Raw genomic sequence first — 24,277 nt, 5'->3', positions numbered from 1 at the left:
TAGTTTTGGGGTACTTCTTCAATCAAACATATTGAACCTAACAAACAATTCTATGAAGCTGCAGCCAAAGCAACTGTGTCTAGTTTGACTTTTTTGTTGTGACAAAACATCTACTTAACATATTTTTCTCCTTCAAAGCATTATACAATATTTATCTAACATATGTAAACAAATAATATATTGAAATGCAAGCCATGTTCTATTTCTCCAAGATATCTTAATCGAGATAGACGTAAAACTGGAAGAGCCACATAGCTTTTTGAAATACATTAGTTATTCCACATGTTATGCTTTGGGCAAGTTAGTAATAAATCAACACTCGAGCAATGTAATTCAGACTGAATTCGATGCTATAAAAAGATAAGTACATCTGATTTTGCGGCTCCTTAAGGGAAAAAAAATAAAAACAGACAACTAACTATGGTTCGACTTTGTTCCTTTCATTGTTCAAATATCTGTGGTGCTAAGCATCTCACAAGCCAGTCCACAAGCAAAGATCATGGTTTACTTTAAGCTTCTTTTTTTTTAATCCTTAAAAAAAAGAGCAGACACATGCACGCACATACATGCATGCATGTACAGGCAGACCTGTTACCAGATTTGGTCGGTGTCAGTTTTGATTTTAATACAGAAATATGCCAAACACACAAATTCCAACTTTGTGATTTCTAAATGTTCTAAATGTTAACTTATACAAAACACAACTTGCCTAGTGCTACGATCTAGTATCTACCAGAAAGGTATTCATTCCTAACATACAAACCTGACTCCAATGCAAGTTGCTTGACATTTTAACCCATATCAGAAAGAAAAGAAATAAAGAAAACACTGACACATTGATAACTTATCAGTTTTCGATATATTACTAAATAGCTTAAGAATTCAGTTGATGCGTACGAGAAATTCTTGACTGACATGGTAACTTCATACTACCCTCACTAGTAGCAGTGGAAAACTGAGCAATCGACTGTTAGTCTGTTTTTAGGATTGATAKAAAAAAAATTAACCCTACAAAGATGGTACCAGGACCTTGTTGTCCCTCTGGTTTATCAGGGTAGAAAGACATGGATCTTGTTTTCTTTTCTCCCACCTGCATTTTCAAGAAGCCCAYCGATGTTTGGGTTTGCTCTTCGAGAGCACAGTGTGACGGGCAGCGCAGATTTGTTCTGCCGAAGGAGAAGCCCAAATGCCACGCTGGAAACGCGCGATCCCACAAGGGCCRGGAGCTGTGCCCGGGCAGCGGGAAGAGCGCCGCGTGGGAGGGGGGCACGAGGCAGCAGCTTCGCCGTCCTCCTGGCCTTCACCCGTGCACGGAGACGGGAGCAAGGATCCCGCACCAGTGTCTTTGTTTTACTGCTCTGTGCACACACAAAGCCATGGTAAAGGCAAATGGAGGTAGAGTCGTGATGGTGCACACGTGAGCATGCACGCCTTTAAACTCACAGAAAGAAAGAAAGAAAGAAAAAAAGAAAAAAAAGAAAGATTACATCCATTCCTGCCTTAAAGTCCACAAAGCTACTGAGAGTACTGGTGGGTTTGTTTTTATTTTTTAAACATTTTCAGATAAAATACCAAATTTCTTCACTGCTGCTGTTTGGCATCAGATTTTAATGACTAAAAACACCAGTATTACTATTTAAAGCTAGGAAATAACTGATTCTGAAGTTCATCAAGTCCAGCCAAGTCAATTAATCATCAAAATTACCGTATGATGTGAACACAGTATAAGCTCCAAGGGCAGCCATCAGTCACAGCCATGCTCTAGACACAAGGTATTTTGTTGCTGAAGTTTGGCAGCTGAAGGATACCATATACTCTCTCGTGCCTCTCTCTTTTTTCTTCTCTTGCTGGCAGAGCAGGCTGGACATACTCTAGCATGCAGCTGCCCCAGAAAACCCCAGCCTCTGCTCATTTCTTCTCCCTTCCCCCAAAAGAGCCCCTGTAAACCAGCATCTCCACTGAGTCACAAAGGCTTTTTCATTCTGCCTTAATGTTCAGGAATGCCATTTTTGCCAACACAAAATCCCTGACATTTGACACCTCTTCCAGTACTTCAAAATTGCATAGGGAAGGCTAGCACTATAAGAACAAAAAAAAAAACAAAAAAAAAAGGCTTTTCATAAAGTCATTCAGATTGAACAAATATGCTTTCCTTGCTTGCAAATGATTTTATTCCTTAAACAGCAGAAAACCTTTACTCCCTCCAGGTGATAACCTTGTATCTGTTGCATTTGAATATCTAAAATCTTCTGCAATGAAATTTCAGTCTCGGTGCACATCTATGTAGCACAATAAAAACAAAAATAATAAAAATAAATAAATAAATAAATAATAAAGAGAATTGAAAAAAAAATCTGCCTTCAACAGACAAGATCTACTGAAAAATACAGGTTCTGTGAGACAAATTCACTATCTGCCAACATTTTGCCATAACTGTCAAATCTGTTCTCCTCGCCAAAAAGCTGATGACTTAAACCTAAAAATTGATGTTATGAAATTTCCAAAGCTCACTCACATAGGCACAATACAAATCCCCTTGTAAAGACAACAACCATCGCACTGCAAGCAACAGAAGCRGCATGACACTGCCACAACCTTGAATTCCTCTATTCTGCATTAGAGATAGCCGCAAAACCTGGCCCCTCCACCAGAACAGAAAATATTTCTTTGCCTTGCAGTTGACAAGCATTAACGAACTGTCCCAGCTCAGTGCAAGGGAAGAGCTACTGTTCTGGTTTCCGTTCATGGTGACTCAGTTGAGACACAGGCAGAGAAGCTGTAACCCCGGTGTGCCCACCAACAAAAATCACAGCAAGCACCTGTAAACCTTAAAACAGAAAAGGTTCCAGCTGCAGAGCCATAGCCCCAAAAGCAAATGATATGTGAAAAAGTCTTGTGGACCACAGGACTAGTAGACCCTGAGAATATTAAAAAACAGGAAAAAAAAAATAATAATGCAGTTTGACTTAGAGGGTTGCACAGGGTTTCGCCTAGCTCGACCAGGTACTTTGCTGAAGCAATCCACTCCAACATATTTTACACTGTGTCTATAGACCTTCTAAGAGTTGCACATAAAGATATATATATATAAAAAAAAAAAAGGGAAGGAGATGCACAACTGACCGAGGATAAGACTGATTTCTCATAGAACAAAACAAGATGTCCACAAAGGCGACAGTGCAACAGCTCTGGCTTTGAGCCTGGAGCGTTATCTGCTGGGCTGTGCAAAGCGGGGCAAGGGAAGGGGTAAGGGGCAAGACCGGGAGAACAGAGTGCTCTTTAAACTCCTCTGTAACATCTTTTAGAAAAGAGGAAAATTCAGCTCTGCAGGGGTTAATTTCCTCTTTTTAAATACAGGGACCTTGAATATAATTGATTGCAGCATGATCTTAGAATTCATACACTCCCCCCCCCCAGTTGAATTTTAAATACTTTTTCCTTCAGAGCAACAATCTCCGTTGGTTTGTCAATGTCACCTCGAAAAAAGTCTAAACGATAGAAGAGAAGTACATACAGGGCAGAGAGAATTAAAAACATATGAGGTATTTATCTCCCTGTGAAGAGGTCATAACACCAGTCAGCAAGGGATTCGTATTAGATACTTCTCTGGACAGAAAAAAAATCTTTTGGACTTTACTTCAAGCCCCAGGCCTGTTCACCATTTAGCACTGGAAAAAGAAAACATTGGGGAAAAAAAAAAAAAAAAACACATTGTGCACACCATGCTATAAACTGAAAACAAGTTTCCTCTAGAGAACTTCACCTTGCTCTAAATGATGAAAGGCAGAAAAGGGACAAAAAAAAAGGGATATGTAGCTTCACAATTCTCAATATTTTTTTCAACACAGGCATCATTAGGGGAAAAAAAAAATCCAGACACCTAGAAGTATACAATGTTTCATAGGAAAAAAATACCTGACAATGTATCTTACCATTGATGAGTTCAGGCTTTTAAGTCGAAGTTTTGCTGTCACTGACTGTTCCAGGCACATAAATTTGGAGGCTGATTGGGTCCCAGTTTTTGAACCTCAGAGATTTGAATGAGCCTTTTGATACAGATTCAATATTTTATTTCATAATTTTTATTTTATTTATTTTCACTTATGAGTAGCCTGGAAATCCCTAGCAGAGCACAATTTATTACTCTGAACCCTTTCAGAACCTATATAATGAAATAAAGTAATACCAGTTTCTGTTTTCCTTTAATCATCTACTTTAAGCATATATCACCGATTTCTGTCATAGAGCTTTTTCATTCATTTCACTTCTCATGTGAATAAAAATGTATTTTAAGAGCAGTGGGGTGGGAAAGTATATCATTGCCAGCTCCCCTGATAGTGTGATATTCACAATTTTTCTTAGAAAAGGACAAGACCTTGCAAAAAACTGTTAAAAAGATGACAAAATTTGAGCTTCTCATGTAACAAGCGATTATGTCTCTGAAGTATAGACAAAAATCCTAAAAAAAGAAAACTCTTGACAAAAAGAACCACCCAAAATCTATTTATTTACACATCAGAATTTAAGTTAATTCTGTAATTCTGAAAAATCGAATCAGGTACTCAAAGGTAGCTGATTAGCAATAGTGTCTTTTATATTTGACTGCTTGACAGATCCTTCCATACAACTGGGAGTACAGGCTTTTCATAATCTTTGTAATCAAAGTTAAAATAAAATTTGCATACCATTTTACTGACAAGTGGAATGTTTTCTGGAAAAACATTGGGGTTAAAGCCACATATTTCATCAGCCTTAGCCGGCTAAAAACACAGCATATTTATCTCCAAAGTAAGTCCGTGAATTTACAGACAGCTAGTTCTCCATCTGAGACTTTAAGACAACTACAGTTAATTTAAGACATTCGTTCAAACAGTACATTAGCATCCAAAATTTTTCATTGCCTTCAGAACCATCCACTAAATTTTGGTCACCTTGCTGTGCAGATATTCATTATCTTATAGCAAAGAGTGAAAAAAGTCAAAATACACATCAACTTCATGGAAGCTGGGTTATTCACAGGAAGAAGGGAGAAAAAATATATATGTCTTGTATGTACAGCCACACAATTTCTCAGAGTACTCCACTGCTGTCCAGACATTCTACACTAGTTTTAAGTTCAGATGATATATTTAGCAGAAGAAAGCCAGAGCACAGTGCAACAAAAGAAAGCTACCCACAATCTATAATATAACAGAAAGCAAAGCAGTGGAAAAGACAACACTGAAAAGCTCAAAGAAAGAAAAAGAAAAGAGGAGGAGTAAACCTTGGTAAGTGTGCTATTTGCTGCTATTGGTGAAGAGCTAAGTTGCTAAAATTGTCTTTTTGAGACATACAGTAACTCTGGCTTTAAATGCTGTATGTTCATTCTTTCTTTAGCACAGGACTAAGGACAGAGCAATGTAAATTACTGTTCAAAACCTTAGCTTGCAAAAAGCAAGAAAACTAAACTCATTTCTTATTCTGACTACTGAAGTGGGATTTCAGCATGTTGTGGAGACAGAGCCTTCTTTGCCTATGATGGAGAACTACATCTTGGGGCAAAGATTTAGTCAAGTTTGATAGCCTTCATTTGCTAAACAACATCCTCTCTTTTTCTATCTTAAATTGTAAAATTTCTTTGATACTGAATTCTCATATTTTTTCTTTTTTAATGTAGCATGCCCAAAAGCAAATTAGTGATCTCCAAAATAGGCTAAGCAAATTAAACTCATCAAGCTAAGAAAGTTACTATTTACATCTTTCATATGACAATTAAAAAGTTCTAACATGCTGATAACTAAAAACATTCCTAAAAAGGGAAAGGGGGGTGGGCAGAAGGGAGATCATATACTACCACCAGTTCTTCTCTCCTCTACCAGCATCAGCTACTAAACTTCAGCTCAGTCCTACGCTTACCAATCAGTTATCCCAGAATGACACAAAACACATTATGGCTAGCCAGCAGAACAGATATTTCTGAAATTCCCCCTATATCTGAACAAACAGGCAAAACCAGCATTGTAAGTTCTAAGAAAAAAAGACTTAGAAAGGGCTTCCACGACATCTCCAATGCTTACAGTGCAACTGCAGACCTGGAGACCAGCATCCCACTGATGTGGCTGTGCTTGTCTGGGCAATGTTCACTTCGACTCTGAGCACTCGAATTCTCCAGTTTGAAGACTAGCTGGAGGCCTTTGAAAGCTGAAAGTGCTTTGTGATCTACAGAACTAAATTATTAAAATGTTGCTGGTAATCACTCTGTTGGAACTTAATCTTTCTTTGTCCTCACCAAATTGATAAACAACTTATAAGWAGTAAGACCGAAATATGATAGATAGGCTTGCACACTTTTATGTGTATCCTAATGCTTAAATAAGGAGATACTTTGTTTGTATTAACAAGCATTTGAGAAGTAGCAAGAACATTCATTACAAAATGCATTTTTTGGAGTAAGTCTTCAATAAACCGTATAAAGGAAAAAAGTCTTTTGATGAAGCATTATCTAGGAAGTAACAGTCGGGAAAACACTTAGTGGTTTGCAAMRCATTTCTGAGAAAAAAGCAACTTTKTTCATATTTCGTTRTAATTCTAAAGGGGTCCAATTTTGCATCATTATTACAGTAGTAATAAAATGCCAAGATAGTTAACCAAGCTTTTAATTGATGAAAGCTTCAACAGTTAAGAAAAAAAAAAAAAAGATCCATAAGTCTTTTTATAGTATATTGATGAACTAGGAAAAAAATAAGTTACAGCCAGTCATCTTAAATTCTTAAGAGCCAAGAAGTATTCTCAATGAAATTATTCCAAAAAAAAAGGATACTAGAAAATGATGCACCTATATAAAAAGCATTTCACTGACTTATACTACTTATCAAATAAGCAGTTGCAGGTTTAAGAACAAAAGCTATCTGTCTCAGATTAATAAATCTTAATGCTATTTTCTTTACTTACAAAGTTGACTAGCTTTATTGGATCAACAATCTCATTTTACTAAGCCATTCTTTTAACYTCTGCTAGAAAAAATTTTAGCCATTTACCAAAACAACAGTTCTGAATAATTTTCTATTTGTTAGAATACTTAGAAACTGGAAGAAACCATCATGGTACAGATTCACATGAGGCAAATTTATGAATGAAGAAACCTGTGCTCAGAGTCATTCTAATGATCGTAAAGGTGGAACGTGAAAAGCCTRTACAAATACAACCAAGCTATGTAATTTGCACATATCAAAAACAGTTCTTCCACAAACTCAAACACAAGTGAAAAGTAAATAAAAGTCCCAAAYGGAATGTGTGGTATTTTATATAATTGATAATGGTGCTGACATGGCTTAATAACATTCTTTCTAGAAGTTACAAAAGAGACAATGTATAAAATCCTTAAAGGAATATGCTAATGTCTAAATTTAAAGGCCTGAATACAAGTCAACAGTCAAGGGAAAAGATAAAATACATATGTGAAGAATTTCTTCATACCTTGGATTTCTCCTCCCACCTATGGCTCTGGTAGCTCAAGCTCAGTTAATACATCATCCATCACCTTAAGTGGTACTTATGCCAACAAAGTTGACTCTTCCCTTTTCTCTGATTGCTATGCCTSTATCTTTATCTAACACTTGCTCATTAAGACATTCCTACTGAGAGATTATTTTCCATCTGACTGCCTCTCACATTAGTACTTTTGCTTCCCCATGAAAATTTTCCAAAAGATTTCTCAAGAGCGAAATCCAGTCGATACAGATATTTGACGGTGTCCATCACAATGATTCCAGAATTTCAATTTTAAAGTCTAATCTACTCTTGTAAAAGTTAATTGAGCCAGTCTTGCTTCAAAATAACAGCATGGCTTTTGCTGATTCATTTTACAACACTGTTCAGCTGGCCTACTACAAATCTTTAGTAGTATCTAGAATGCCAAGTCATGGACAAAAACATCACTGGATGAGGGGCTTTATAAAACAAAAGTAAAAAGACTTTTTATCTCAAAAATAGATCAGAGAATGACAGAGAATATATTGTAATGCTGATAGACTGCTGTAGACTTTCATTAGAATTTAAAAATTAAGTTTTCTCTAACAAAAGTCTGTTAGTCCAACTTAGATTGAAAGGCATTAACAAGGGGAATAAAGAAACGGGCTGGTCATGGTAAAGGAAATGGTTTTTTTATTATTATTATTATTTTTACAGTCAGAACAAAAATGTAACAGAATAAGATCAGACTGGTCTAGGTAACTACAGAACGTAAAAAGGACATCTATTCTGCCTAAGAAAATGGAGACAAATTAAGAAAGCATCCAATTGCTAAATGGTGATGCAGATTTTTATTAGCAATTAGATACACACATGTCACACACACAGTAAGAACAGGGCAAGAATACACAATACTTTCTCATTCCCCAAAGCAGTTTTCACATCTTCAGCTATGCCTTTCAGCTCAATGGGTTGTCTGTGCTTGTCTGACTAGTTACTGATTTCCAACAGATCTCTTCCAAAAACTTTCCCAGTGTCTCCTTAAACCCATATACTCTTCTGGCATTCACAACAGCYGCTTCTGACACAGGCTTTTGCATGTCTACCTCCTTCTTCCTCCTCCATAAGCCGCCTCCTGTTGTTTCTCTTCAGTCTGGTGACCACCAGCCTCGTTTTCTGGTCCCAAATTCTTGTGTTGAAAGAGGATGTCAACAGTGAATTCCTACTCCTCCTCTTCATGCCAAGCACGGGTTTTGCATACCTTTACTGTATTCCCTTGATTCTTYTGGCAGGTCAAAGAAGCTTGAGCATTTCCCTCACACATACCTACAGCTCTGATTCCTCTGGCACTGAACCCTTGTTCGTGCCGAGGCTCCCACCACAAGACTTTGAGTTTCACACAGCTCAATGTCCAAGACTTAGGGCAAGCTCYATCTCTAAACTGACTGGCTACCTGTAAGTGTTTCTTAAAAATGCCAAGCATAAGACTTTCTGTACAATTCTAACCCATTAAGTCAACAAAATTACATTATTGACATGTTTTGCTCGTGCACTATCTTTGCAGTATTAAGTCACTTTCTGTATCCTAATATTTTCAATAAAATCACTTGAAATATTAATTCTTTGGAATGCTTTTGTTTTTCTTCAGACTTTCTTTATTCTACATATTTCAAGGTTGGAGGCTGCACAGAATGAAGAGGAACGGTCTTACACATAGGAAGTGGGAGTTTTGGTGGGGGGAAGAGGCGCTGGCTTGATTTTTTTTTTTTCTTTTTTTTTGGTAGGTTTGTAATATTGTGAATTCTTGGTTCTCTGTAGTTTGCACAGGCAGCATGTTGTTCTTTATTTTCTACTAGCATTTCACTCACTGCTTTCCCTTCTTCAGCTGCACCAACCGACTAAAATCAGATGAAATTCCCTGCTTTCCTAATCTTTTCCACRTGCAGCTTGTTCATAGCACTCTGCAAGCATGGAATAAACCAAGGGATCTGATTTTACTACATCCAAAAAGGCAACCAGTTTTATATTTCACAGGAAATCTGTTTCTTCCCTTACCTGGCATTTGGTCCAGATGTATATACTATTAGTGAATCTTCAATCAGTTTGCCAACCTCCTGTTATAAACCTGTTATTGTTTCAAGACCTTTTAAGATCATAAAGGAAAATAATTCTCCAAGATCTCTAAGCTATTTAAACTCTCATAAATCCTATAAATTACCAATATTAAAATAAAAGACAGATTCATTATCCAAATCAGCATTCACAATTCAGCAATGAGATCGTTTAGCTTTCTAGAGTTTTCCTGCACTTTATTAATGGCAATGCATTACTAGTCTTCCTGAACTGATGAAAGAACTTCTGTTTAGAGCACTTCGGTATTTTTAGTTTGTTAGTGGGATCGTTACTTCCAAGTGTAACGATCACTCCTATCAAGCATATATCTTAGCCAGTCTGTTAATGAAATTATAGAGCAACATTATTGTGTAATTAAGTTTTAAAGATGCATAAAGAAAGCAAATAATTCATTTTTACCAAGTTTGATGCTTGTAGTTCCAAGTTAAGAGCTGTCTTTATCAATTTCTGATCAAAAGTTATACAAACTAGAAAGACGTAATATAAAACTGAAACCTCAAAGTCTATGGCTCACATTGCAAAGTGGGCTTCATGGGTGGAGACTTAGCAAGGATTTCAGAACTACGGGAGCAAAACGAATTTGCTCGGGGGATAAAGAAGACACACACAYGCACGCATGCACGCAGAGCAAAGAACGAATAAGGGAATCCTGTAAAATAGTCTTCAATTAGAGAAAAAAAGGGGGGGGGAAGGGAGGGGAGGAGAGCCCCAAATTGGGAAATGACTGCGACAGGAGCAGCAGACGGTCCTCAGCAGCTGGGCAATTCCTACTGTACAAAGTGGGAGGGAACTTAGAAAAACGAACAGAAGCATTAGACAAAGCAATGAATCCAGAAAGGAATAAACATCTTCACTAACATAAACTAATTAGCTACAGTAGCAATGAACAAGAACAAAAAAAGAGACAAAACTCCCACACAAAATTTAAATAATAAAAATCCCAAAATATATTTCCTTTAAAGTAGACTTTGGTCAGGTCAAAGGTGGCATATTTCCAATAGAATGATAAAATAAGATCCAGAGCTAATAAAGATCAAAATCAAGTCATGTCTTCAGTCTCAAGGGATTCTGTAACTAAACACTTTTCCTAGACAGTTCATCTACATGTTAAACAAACAGATAAAAGACGCTGATGCCCTGCTAGCAGGACAGAGAAGGCAGACTGTATCATTATAGGACTGCAAAAACTTCCTGAGTACAAAATAYGACAACAGAAAAACCACAGGCCCCGCACTGTAGAAATGCACGGGAACAGGCCAAATGCGTAGTTAACGTGTAGACTTTCACGTCACACATAGTGCAGCTACCCAAAGCTTATACGAGTGCAAAAATGCAACTGGACTGAAACAGAATTAAAGTACACAAAGGCATTACCCTCAGCTCTCAAGCTCACATTTCTTGACCACAAATTAGCTCCAGACTGGAAGTCTATTCTGGGGAAGCATCACTGCAAGTTTGGCCTGTTCATGAACTCTTCTATAAGCTTCCACTGCTACCTACTGTCAGACACAKGTTACAAAGTTAAATGAAAGTTCAGGTTGATCCAGTTAAGCTATCATAATAAACATTACTATGTTTTGCCAGAAAAGATCACTTGAGAGAATATAAAGGCAGGCAAGTAAAGGGATTATTTTAAAAATTCCCCAAAGTAAGAAGATATACTCACTCCATCCAAAAATGCCTAAGCTGTATCTATATGGAGGAATACAGTGACATGCAAAAACACGGAGCTAGCTGAACAGGAAGCAATAAAGCTGGACCAGCACAGCAGAGCACAGAAATGCTTTCTAGGAGCTAATTAACCCAGGTGCAACTCCAAATTAACATTATTAACACAATCATCCTGCTAACTGCCAACTCGCCATAGGGGACTTCTTAGAACATAGCCTGTGTCAGTCACTCCCTTATAATCTCTGCACTCTTCCCTCACTCAAAAATGAAGGACATCATACCGAAGCTGACYTGATTAACAAAGCCTATGTAAACAGCTCTGCTCCTCAATGAACTTCAGCAAAAGTGACCTTGCTTGTATGGGCAGCGATCCCATTTCAGTTTTAGTCCAAGAACATCTTTTACCTTGTTTTAAAATTGTTGCATATTTTCCTTCGCTGCTTGCACGGACCAAGAGGCAGATCAGCAAGTGACAAGGCTACGAGCTAAAGCTCTGTAACAAAGAATATCCATAAGGAAAAGGAAGAGTTCCACACTGCAGAATAACTCAACTCAAAACTCGTATTAAGGGGTGGGGAACACACACACACACACACACACACACAGAGAGAGAGAGAGAGCTATGTTATCTTTGAGGCCTCAAAGGACCACTCAGGACCACAAAAATATCAACATGATCTGAGCAAAGACGCAGCCGTGCGCAAACAGCATGCATATTTTCTCTCCTGTTTATAAAACAACTGCAAGTTGTACACAAACCATGGCAGTTTGCACCAAAAGGAATCCAGCCGTACTCCAGATTTGTTCTTAATTTACAAGTTAACTGTATTACACATGGTTTTAATATTCCACTGGATGACTGAGCAAGGAAAAGAACAAGTTTAAGCACAGTCTGTAGAGGGATAATGTAAAGTCTATAACGTAAGTGAAAAATGGCTATGTTGCTAAGATAAGGCCCCAACCACCAATCTCATTGTCAAGCCCAGCCATCTGTCAGCAGAAACCTGATTTACTGCACACAATACTGCTATACGTGATTACTACTAGACTGCTATAAAAGGCACCAGATTTTTCTTCCTTTATTTAAGCACACCAAAAGCTACTATCTAGTAATGGAAAAGGGTTAATAAAAAAACCTCATCAGAAGGAAGCTTTATGAAATTAGGTTTCAGATCTTTAAATCAAATTTCACATAGTTTCAGTGTCACTGGGAATTTAAATTCCTTTATATATAAAAATATTATAAAACAGGGAAATGAAAACYGAAGAAAAAAATTAAAATGCTGAAAGGTAACAGGTTTTACCTTATAAATAAGATTGCTAGCAATTGCACTCATGTCAATTTTTCATGGAGATTATTTTGATGGTGAGCAATTGCAGAGAACCTTAGACAAGGTATTTTAAGAAACATTCCTACAATACCCCTCTTCAAGCAAACCATTAGTAAAGAGACCATTTTGCTTCATTAGAGAATCAGTCTAGACATCCAAACTGTTTGCAAGAGCTCTAATCACCTGAACCATCATTAGACGGAGGCCCGTAAGCGCTCCGTACAATTTCGAGATAACGCCTCATGATTTACCAGCCAGTTTACGCTAGCGCAGCTAATACAACTCTTCCCCTCCTTCCACACCAGGACAGAAATGCCTGGGTATGTGATTCATCCTTCACATCAAATGCCCACCAAGTGAAACAGCTGCAGTTGCTTTCGAAGGTTAATCAAACAAATCAAATAACAACATCTAGTAATAACAAGATGATTTTGCTCGCTAAACAACAGCCCTACACTGCAGGTGGTTTTGTCCCATAGTGAACAAACACGGAAAAAAAAAAAAAACACATCCTGAGCAGCTGCTCATTAGGTGAGCACCATCCTGTCTGCACGGCAAATGAAGCAAATATCATGTGGAAAAAACAGTTTACAGTCATGTAATTAGATACAGTATCACAGGCATATCCAAAAGAGGAAGGAAGACGGGTACAAATTACAGTTCCAGGGGCAATTCATCTCTTGGAGTTTATCATTTGTGATGTTCCTGTACTTAAACCTTTCCATTTCTTTTAATGAGGCTCTTTCACTGGTCACTTGTTCTACTATACAATAACAGATATCTTTGAACAATTACATCTTTTAAAAAAATGCCCATCCCCAAGTAAGTATTTATTCCAAACAGAACAATCTTTTTTTTTTTTTTTTTTTTTTTAAGGACACTGGAAAAATACTCAAGAAGAAGAGACCAACACAAACGCAAACAAGTGTATAGGACCTAACTGTTGACCTTATGAAGAGGTGACAATTATTACAGGCTTACCTGATACTCATTTGGCCAGAAAGTGCTGACAGCCAGCTCTGCTCGAAGCCAGTCTTTGCCGGTGGAGCCGGTGACGTTCCAGATGGGATTAGCCAGGGGCCCTTTGTTCACTCGGACGAGAATGTTCAGCGTTCCTGGGTTTGCTCCGTTCTTGCTATACAAAAGGTAGCTGAAATCGATACAGTGAGTATCATTTTCCTTCATCGTCGGAAGCTGGAGTCGAGTCTTTTCTCCAGGGTCATGGTCTGATGAAATCACGATCATGTATGATCCTAAAGGGGAGSAGAGGAGAAAAACAAAACCAAACAGGAGTAAGAACACAGAAAAATACCAGGCAATAGACTGTTCACTGTGAAAAGGATGGAAAATGTTCAAACTTCAGATTCCAAATTCTCTAATAAAATTCCAAACAAAGTACAGAATATACAGAGGTAGCAAGAAATCCAGCAGGCCATAAAACACCTACAGTATCACTGAAGTGATATTACAGGAGCTCATATAAACAGAATAGTGATGTACACAGAAGACATCATGTATCTTTGAAGACCTCTCTGCTTCTATCTGCRAACATTTCTGGTTCCTATTTTAGCATCAGATTGGAATCAGTTGGGAATAAGACCACAGAGGGACTGAGTAAATGTCTGTGCGTATTTGCTTTGAATTCAAAAGCAAATTGCAGCTCAAGTRTGTTTGCGTGACCATGGTATCTTCTTCCTAAATGTAACGGCAGAAGCATGAAATCATCATTATTCTGAGGATATGAGGCCAAAAATCTCCTATCTAGCTCCACCAGTGTCCTCTAAATGACAAATAAGGAATAATAAGATCCACACTTCTCAGTACTGCTTTACAAGACCTTGCTCAACATTACCCAGATCAAGAAGTAGACTTGAATTTTGGTATGCAAAATTGGTATGCAATAGAAACAAAAAGCTCACTTTCTTCCCAGAGTGGTGTGAGCCACATTAGAAGTCCTGAAAAGTTGGGCTTGTCGCTTCGCTTGTCAATCAGTTTGAGGGACAARAAGGGGATAACAGAGGTTTCTATTGCTGGAAAGGGTCTCATCTTGTACATTTATCTTACAAGTACATAGAAGACAGAAAAAAACTGAGCATATCTAGCTACASTGGCAGAAAGTGAAAATCAGAAGTCAGAAAAGCTGGTACAAGACACAATCCTAAGACAGTTTGTCTTGCTGCTCTGTAGAACGGACAGTAAAGAGAGAACTACCTGCCTATTTTAGTGTCTCCTGTCCCTATACCAGCTTCACTTTAAGAACAGCAACACCCTATTATCAGGGCAGCCAGTGAAGGAACCAAGAACACCCAGTGTCCGGTGAAACTTTGCAACCAGCCAACATAAAATCCAGCACAGTCCAGAATCTTAGTCCTGGCCACAGGAAAATTTCCTAACCCAGAATTATATTCACCCTTGCCTAATGACTCCGGAGCTTCACATTGACAGGTTTTGCTTCAACTTCCAATCTTAAAGAGCACAGTTGTATAGAACTCTCCTTCCTGTGACATACACCTGATGAAATCCATCAGAACTACAGAAATCCACCTAAAAATTCAACTAAATAAAAAAAAAAAAATCTTACATTTTTTGGCACCTGTCCGAATGAGCAATCCTACATCAGTCCTGAGAAATACGTGCAAGAATAAGTATATTATTGATGGAAAACCTTCTGTGATGTATGTATTTGTATGATTTATTACTTTTATGCACATCTTTTTTATTTCATCTTTTGATTTCTATGCAACAAGGAAATCTTGTGTTCTAACACATCCTAAACAGTTGTACTAACCATTTTGAAAATATGTTCGAGGTATTGTCAAGATTATCGACAAGTAATTGTTCAAAAAAAGATGAACATTTCAATATAAGTAGTTAAAAAAAGAAAAAGAATAAACAAATCTATTTTTAAGTCATCTATGTGACACTCCAAGTTACCAGCTTGTAAAACAACGCTGTGCTAAAAAAATTACTAACAGAAGAGAAAGTAGACAACACTATAGAATGAAATCACTTTGTGTAGGGCTGGTATCTTTTCTTCGTATTAATCTTGAAATAAAAAGAGTGTAAAGAAAACCACTATACAACACAACCAAGCACCTAGTTAGTATTTAGATAGCCCCATAAAACCCATTATTGGATTTTTTTTTTTAACAGAGAATCTGACACTATCACCATCTCTTCGTAACTAATATTCATTTACAAAGACATAGAAGAATTAGCTTTAGGCTAATAATTGCTGTTATTAGGAACCTTTAATGATTAGAGTGTAAGAAAAAAATAAATATCTATTAATCGATAATTGCATATCAGCCGTTCAAAAAAGTATTTCTAAACCATCTCCACTGGTGTACAGCTATTGTGACACTTGACTCCAGAATAAATTTAGTTACAAGCTTGTTTGTAGTCTTTATCATAAGCACCTGATTATTCATGATTAACACAATACAAAATAACATTTTCATAATTTTGGCAATAAATACTGTACATTTGAGGCGGAGGAAGTTACATGTTGACAATTTTTGTTTTCTACATAAGAGCTGGAAAAGGCTCAGTGAGAAGTTAACAAAGACCGGTTTATACAAGAGCTCAGATTCTCTTTAGCCATYTACACTTCCTCTAGGCTTCTGTTACATTTACCTTGCAAATGCTTTTAAGCAACAGACAATAAGCAATGATTTTTCCCCAAACAAAATATGTATTTATTATAACATTTTTAAAGCTAAGCCTGGGAAACAGATAAATCCTCCAATTTATTCTGGAGGAGGCCAAGTAGGGGAGCGAAGAAGCAGAATGGAAGAATTGAATTGGGCAGAATTTTTGATTTTTTTTTCTTTCAAATCATCTTGAGAAAAAACTATTAGGAAGAAAAGAAAATCACAAACCAAACAACAATAAACAAACCAAAAATATTTTGAGATCTTGCTCTTATACTAAGATAATCTGCCATAGCCTTTGGAAGCTTCAACCACCTACATTTTTCAACAAACCAACACATTTAATAGCACTCTATTTTTTCGACCTTATTTTTCAGCATTTCAAAACACTTAAGAGTAAATTTGCATATATCTATCCACATACATTAGTCCTACAGGATTTCACGAAATGCTCCAGACAGCATTCGTAAACTATTTGTCTCAAAGCCAAGGCATCTGTTCAGCATTTTGCAAACTATTTCTCCTCTCTCCCCTTTTCAAGCTTCTTAACGGGCTATATCCCATGAATGTGCACAGCCTCACTGCCTCCTCAGCCCTCTGCCTACTCCAAGAAAATCAGAAACCAATGCCAAAGTAAACTATACATCAAATTTGTATCTTTGGAAAACACAGGAAATATCTTCTTACACCTTTTATAAGAAAAGTAAGGTTTTTTATAAGTATATGTTATACATTAGAATGAGAGTAAAAGGTCTTTTTGTCTTTTTTTTTTTTTTTTTTTTGCATTCTATTTTTTTTTTATCCTCCATCTATACATGCTAGTAATACGTTACTCTATTAAGTCTATGGCAAAACTTAAGTCCTAGATATTTTTTTTCTAGATTTTTTTTATACAGTGCCTTTAGCATTACAAATAATATATAGTAGTAAGATGTATGTAATACAAATTTTCATGACATGCTTTAAAAGAGGCCACGTTAACATGAATAATAGAAATTATAGAAATAATAGTGTTCCAAACAAAAGTTTTCTAATTATAARTCTAATGRAAACTCAGATAGCATAGAGTTTATSAGAAGAAACTACAAAATCATAAATTTTGAAAGTGTCTCAACAATACTCAAACAAGCATTGAAATATGTAATATTAAGAAAAAAATTTTCAAAGGTGACCTACACTCAAGTGTACATGCAGATATGAGCACACAGAACCCCAGGTGAAGTCAGGCAAACACGTGACCTTTTCCTACATACAGCAGAATTGCAATATAATGCTCAACTGACCATGCAAATTGGCAGATAACATTTATGTAGAAATGTAGGAATTCTGAAATTTAGACATAAATGAATTAAAAAAATCATATACCCAGGAAACAAGTCCACAATAATAYATTATTACCAAGTCAAAAACCTTCAATTAATAACTGTATTTAATAAAGAGATGACAATACAGCCAACAGGCTACTTAACAGAGCTAACCAATAACTTGGAATATTTTTAGCAGTAATATGGGCAAAGTACAAAAGCAAGAGGTGGTAAGCATACTTCAGAAAGCCACTTTAAACAACAGGGAACGACTACCCAGATATTTAACATTAAAACAGAGAGAAATAATGAGACGACAGCAGATCAAAAGTTATGCAAGAGACATTATTGAACTTGGCAGAAATGCTAAGTATAAGCAAGGGAGATATTCACACGCTTATTAATCCCTAAGATTAAACAAACACTACTTGAGATTCTCGGTGAGAATTTAGGGCAGCTGTTAGAGCTAAATATCTAGAATGTAATACATTTTCATTAACGAAATTTGGCTGTCTTCACTGCCAAAAAGGTAAACACTAGCAGTTAGCTACTGCCATGTAACTTCAGTTAGGCGCTGCWTAAAATATTTATTTTCTTAAATCCCAATGGAGACATGCTCTGTGATTTTTACCATCACGTTGCCCTGTCAGCTCAAGCACAAGCAGAAGCAAAACACTATATACATATACATCCCTTACAGACAAGAAGGGGGGCAGAGGGGGAGAACCACATACAACCAAATACAAACCGACTTGTGCTCTATCTCCACTAGGACTTTACAAGAAGCAAATCAATGCAAGTGAGTTGCCTCACTACATATTTTGCACCCTGAAGGCACAGAAGCTTAACATGAAAAAACAAGTTCATTTTTTTTTCCTGCAAGTCAGAATCCATTTCCCACACGGAAGGATTTCATCTTTGGGTGATGCTGTAAGAAATTAGAAAAAAAGTAATTATTGTAAAAAAAAAAATCCAAAGTCATCCTTTACACCTGGGCRAAGAGCCACTGCTCCTACTTGTTGCTTTCTCTGCCTCTTCTCACAAAGCCCAAGAGAGAAGACTTTAGCTACTCTGACAGTAGAACGAACAGAAAATTTATCACAACTCATAAATAAAATTTTCCTTGCAACATGTAGTTTGACATTTATGTTTCTTCATTCTCCTTTTAGTAACTCCCAAGAGTCTTCTCCATCAATAGAGTTTATATTCTTTAAAATGCATTTGAAAAGTTTTCTTTCTCACAGAAAACTTGGTCTTATTTTTCCTATTAATAGACATTTTTGCATTTCTCTATATCAAACTCCACTGTCTACTTTTTGCTTTTCTCCTCTGAAGTCCCTGCCATTTATTTGCCAATTAATAGCCCCTAATATTATCGATGTAATAACAGCAAAAAGGTCAATACAAGTCTCTGCCACATGGAACAGAAGCCTCAACTTATGAAATATTTAAATAATATTGCCTCCTCAACCTTTGATGAGCTCATGCCAAGAATTCAACTTTAGTAGCTAAGTTGCAGGGAGATTTTSATGCACGTTCAGCACACCATTTAAACCTTCAGCATTAACTCTCTAGAAGGCACCTGCATAGGCACAGAATGAGGGATATCAGACTACTTCCTAGTCACATTATTAAATATAGTTGTATATATCTCATTTCTTTCATTACATTTAATCTRCTTTGACAACAATTGACCTCAACGTCCTAGCTCAGTGGCCAGCACAGATTATTTCAGACTATTTCAGAATAAATTCACTATGTAACTATTTAATTGGGAAAAGCCTTAGTTTTATCTCCCACTGAAAACCAAGCTTTCTTATCATYTGACAGTTAAGTCCAAGTCAGAAATCAGGCTAAGACCAAAAAGTATCCTTAAATAAAATACGCCTGCTGCAATGTACCAAACATGGCAGATCAGTTTTCTGATCAAATTATTTTCTCCCACTTTCTTGCTCCCTAAAAAACGAGCTTCTTTGTCAAGTGTGAAACTTGCTATTTTCTGCAGTCTGGTCTTCAACTCCTGTAAAATCTCTTCCCTCCGTCATCATCAGACAATCTCCGTTTGGAGGGCACTCTCYGGTAACTCCTCTGCTCACTCCTGCGCTCCTTCAATTCTTCTGACATTACTGTGTCTCCTTCAGGTGARCATAATAATTAGGAAGTTCTAAATTTCATATGCAACTAGATTTATGGAGACAGAATTGGATTCAACTTTGCAGTCTGCTGATGGAAAGAAGGTGATATATTTCTACTATAATAGGAAGTAATAAGAAGTTTAAATAGATTCACAAAAATATAAATAAATAAATAAATAAATAAAAAGGTAAAGAAAGTCTACCCCATTGAGTCAAAAGAAGAGATTTCATTCACTTCATGTAAGGCACGTACATACGTGCACTATCCTAAGGCTCAGAACTACATGACATTTTGAATTTTTCAATAACTGCTACACAACATTATAATCCTCAATGAAATACAGAAACAGGTTTGCATCTGGAMGTAGATTGAACAGAAAAGTTCATAAGCTTTTACATTAATTCACAGAAAATGCACACTTCCCACACATTTTGCTTACACATATTTACATATTAAAAATTCCAATGAATAAATCAAACGTATTCTAGATAATCATTTTCCCTGGGATTAAAAAAAATAAAATACCATTTTAGTTAATGATCTGCTCCATCTGAATACAGTGAAAAGCAGTATGAAATAAAATTATGAAGAAAAACTGCAGACAATATATCTTCTTTAATATTGATGCACTGTCCCCATAGTTTGGTTTCACGCCTTAATATTCAGATTTGAATAACTGACATTGGTAAGAATCTATGAACAATTTAACTGGGAAACAGTTTTGATTGGCTCACAGAAGGACTGTTACTAGAAATAATTTTAAATCCCACTTAAAACATGTTCAAAGTATTCTATATCATTATATCCTGATGTGTTTGACAGTCAGCTGCTTCTGTTAAAAAAAAAAGTTTACGTCAATAACATTACTACTGAAACACCACAAGAAGTCCCCAAAATTTCTTCAAATGTTTATGAATCAGAAGTATCTTTCCACACACTTCCACTTGCTTGGTGTACTGTTCCCCTACACAGCACTCAAATTGTTGAAGCCTGTCTCAATTTCTTTACAAACTGTCAAAAATGAAAGAGAGAGGGAAAAAAAAATTAGGATTACTGATTTCAGCTTCACCACATGGCTCGCTGCCAAGACTCCACAGCTCAGATGCAAGTCAGGACAAGACTAAACGTCTGAATTTACTACTGCAAAAAAAAAAAAAAAAAAAAAAAAAAAAAAAAAAAAAAAAGTCAGGTGGGAAGATAGAGATTTTTGGAGACGTGACCCATCCTTTTTTCCAAATATACTAAAAATTATTAAAAGAACCAAACCGAAACAGGTTATAAAATTACATTTTTATAAATTTTTATAAAGCCAGGGAGTACTCATTCAAACACAGCAGCTTGTTCTTACGGACTAACAAGCTTCCCGATCTTGCTGCAAAGGCACTTCAACCTCATACCACGGGAAACGGTGCTCTGTCCCTCATCTCGTACAGTATCAGGCCAAAAGCACCGTCTGCGGCAAGGTCACATARCTGGCATTCCCCCAGTTTCCTCAAGGCCAGGGGTAAAGCAACAGCGAGACAGCGTGCCCAGGCAACACAGAGTAACACCGAGCCAGGCAAGGTGGATCAAAGCAGCTCCGCRTTAGAGGCAGAATTAGCATCATGGGAACCACAGCTCTGTGACAGTATCATCACCTAGTAACTTTCAGCATGACACCACCACCACTAACGGCTTCTCTGCTCCATTACCACACTAAGAAAAAAAATCTACTAATCAAAAAAAATAGAAAGAAGAGTGCTTTTGAAGGTATGAAGCCTATTTCCCAGAACCACTTTGGAGCAAAACTCGAAAGTTTGGACTGAAAAAATCATTGCTCAGCCTAACAGCTATAACAGCTACAAAAGTTMCAGTCGCCTTATCAACATTTTACATACAAATATACATGAGAAATATACACTCTTGTAGTTTCTGAAATCCTATTTTTCTTGCACATAAAATCAACTTCCTCTGGATTTGTTTGTACTGAYGCAGAGAAACAAAACATGATCGGATACCACTTTTTGAGGTACAACAATTTGTCTTTTCACTCCGCCTTTTCTTATTACAGGTTTTTAAGGAATATATAGGCTCTAAGTATTCGAAAAATCTGAGTATTCCAAAGATCTAAGTCAAAAAAATGGCAGCAACCGAAATCTGTGACGGAAGCTTGCAGGGTCTGTACAAAAGAACATTTATCTTAAGACATGCTCCCTTGAACAGCCTCTTCCAACAAAGCATACAGAAAATGGTATTTGCTAYGGTGCATCAAGCAAACTTATGGATGAGTAGTGTTACTGAACAGTAAACTGTGTCTATGTAACCGAAAGGCAAGTGGCATCGTTGCATCTTATTTGGGAGTTAAACAAGGCACTCAGTCATGAATTTTTAAAGTCAGCATCCATGAACAGGTGGCTAGGATGAACATAACAGTAACTGGCTTTTTGAGTTGTCTGAGGTTCTGTTTTAAAATCATAAATATGCCAGGGACAGTGGCACGATGGCTCTTCATCTTCTCCGTCATCAATTTGCTGATCTGATTGCACAAGAAGCAGCATGCATTGGCCCAGCTATCTTGTCTGGAAGAAAGTAAACACAAACACCAAGAAACTTCCAATTCTAGAATAGTATCAACCCAGTATTAAGTCATCTAACTGGGATATCACACAAGCGGGAGCCATTCAYGCCTGCATAGCCTACAGACGACGAGAAAGGTGTTTAAGTAGCGGCTGTTCCCAGAGAAGCAGCGACTGCACTCCGTAACTCCTGGCAAAACGTCGTCCCTGTGAGCGCACACACCTCCAACCACACACAGGCACCTACAACAAACTTCATCGTATGAAATACAGGTGCCAAAAACAGCTGGAATAAGTTTTGTTTTGCCATTGCTATTAATTGCTCTATTTTTAACTGGCCGGATAAGATTAGCCACGACAGTCGATTAAACAGACAAATGCCTCCCTTAAGCATCGGTTTGGTTCCACGCAATTTTTTTTTTTATGACAGGCGCTTGGGGATAAATGACCAGTGTCCRCTACTGTGTGCCCACCTATGCGACCACACGCTGCAACGACACCGTGTTACCACCCCTGCTGAACACAAACTGAACGCTCAGGTCCTCAGGCTACAGGGCATTTGGATTTTCACATGTTAACAAAAGAGCCACGCTCTTCTTTACCGACCAGGTTATAAGCAGAGAGACATCAAATCAATCCACTTCCTTTGCTGGACATTACTTACTTGAAATGAAATTAAAGAGAAACTTAAAAGCATTGAAAGGATGCTAAGACAGGCAGCGTTATAGAAATCATGAAAGCCAGGCATTTTTGTAGTTCTTTGGTATATTACGTGGCCTTAAATTGAGGTTCAAACCATAACTTCGCTAAGGGACACGGAAACGGCCTTACCCAGAATTCGCCCAAGCCCGCTGAGGAGAGCTAAAGCTCCTTGCCGCTCCGCGCAMGGGTCTTGCTCCTCCCGGGGCGCAGGCATGCCCCGTCTCCTCTTCCCCTGGGCTCCCTGCACCCTCGCATCAGCCAAATCAACCCTCCAACCAACCCAGCAGAAAACTACCCCCCATTCCCGGCCCTCGACCAGGGCGAGGGCAGCAGATGACAAAATTTGATTTCTTTCCTTCTCRGTGACTGAAAGGAATCGACTCCTGGAACGGTCCAACAAGCACCGGAGCCAACTCAAGACACGGGAGGAAGCAGAAGCTGCTACTCGTACAGAAATGAAGTCACCTTTCTTAAAAGAGTTAAATGAAWGCTCAGAAGCCTTAATCATTACCATATGCAACATCAGGCTGCAGACAGCTAACTGAAGAATCACCTTTTATGTTCAGTTTCTTTTTACTTCGTTTTACTTGTGTAGAGTTTTATTAGATGCAAAATATGAATTAAGAACCAATTTTACTACTGGTGATATCTATTTCAGAAACAAATAAAATAGATCTCTGAAAAATGCTTATCTATATATTTAGAAGATAGACCTTCTTCTGTTACCSACTCTTCAAAATACCATCTATCCTCCACTCTGAAGTACCTACTTTGTAGCAATTCATGTTCCAGTTCAGAATAACCAGAAGTCATGTCTCCATCATTTGCAATACTATTTAGTGAACTTAACTAGTTGCTTAAGGAACTATATCATAATACTCAAGGTTTATTATTTCAAAGGAATAGTTTTAGATTGCCTTTGGACCATCAACCACTGACAGGTGTATATATTTGTAACAAATAATAAATAAAATTTTAAGGGATGTAACAAGCATGGTACATTAATACTGAAAGCTCAATAAAGTTCTAAATTTTGCATAGACRGAAAGGAAAAGACAGAAGGAAAAAGCTAAAAAGGTATGTCTACAAACAGCTACTTCTAGAATTTATTTTCATTTTGCAGTTACTGACTGTGATGYTGGTCTTGCAAAGCCTAGTTTAATTATGAATAACAAGTGCAAAAAGCTCTATAATGTATTTCTATGAWAACCATAATAAATAACCACACACAATCTAAAAAGACAACACACAAATCTACAGATCCTACATACGAAAAAAAATAATAATAATATTGAGGAATACTATCCAAGAATATGAGATGCATAATCTGYCATATTAAATGC

The 24,277-nt window shown here is 37.2% G+C and overlaps 1 protein-coding gene across 1 annotated transcript in view; it reads right to left on the bottom strand.

Annotated features, from left to right (window-relative positions):
- Nucleotides 1-24,277, bottom strand: part of PTPRK (protein tyrosine phosphatase receptor type K) — a 431,918-nt gene that overhangs the window by 251,881 nt on the left and 155,760 nt on the right. The window contains exon 4 of the mRNA XM_085314395.1: nt 13,566-13,837. Coding sequence (XP_085170521.1) covers nt 13,566-13,837 — 272 coding nt within the window. The remainder of the gene's footprint in view (nt 1-13,565; nt 13,838-24,277) is intronic.

This window comes from Rhea americana, unplaced genomic scaffold (genome assembly GCF_003343005.1).
Source record: "Rhea americana isolate MKP2758 unplaced genomic scaffold, rheAme1 scaffold_110, whole genome shotgun sequence".
In the NCBI taxonomy this organism is placed as follows: Eukaryota; Metazoa; Chordata; class Aves; order Rheiformes; family Rheidae; genus Rhea; species Rhea americana.
The sequence above is the reverse complement of the archived record's forward strand: the minus strand, read 5'-3'. Positions and strand labels throughout refer to the sequence as shown.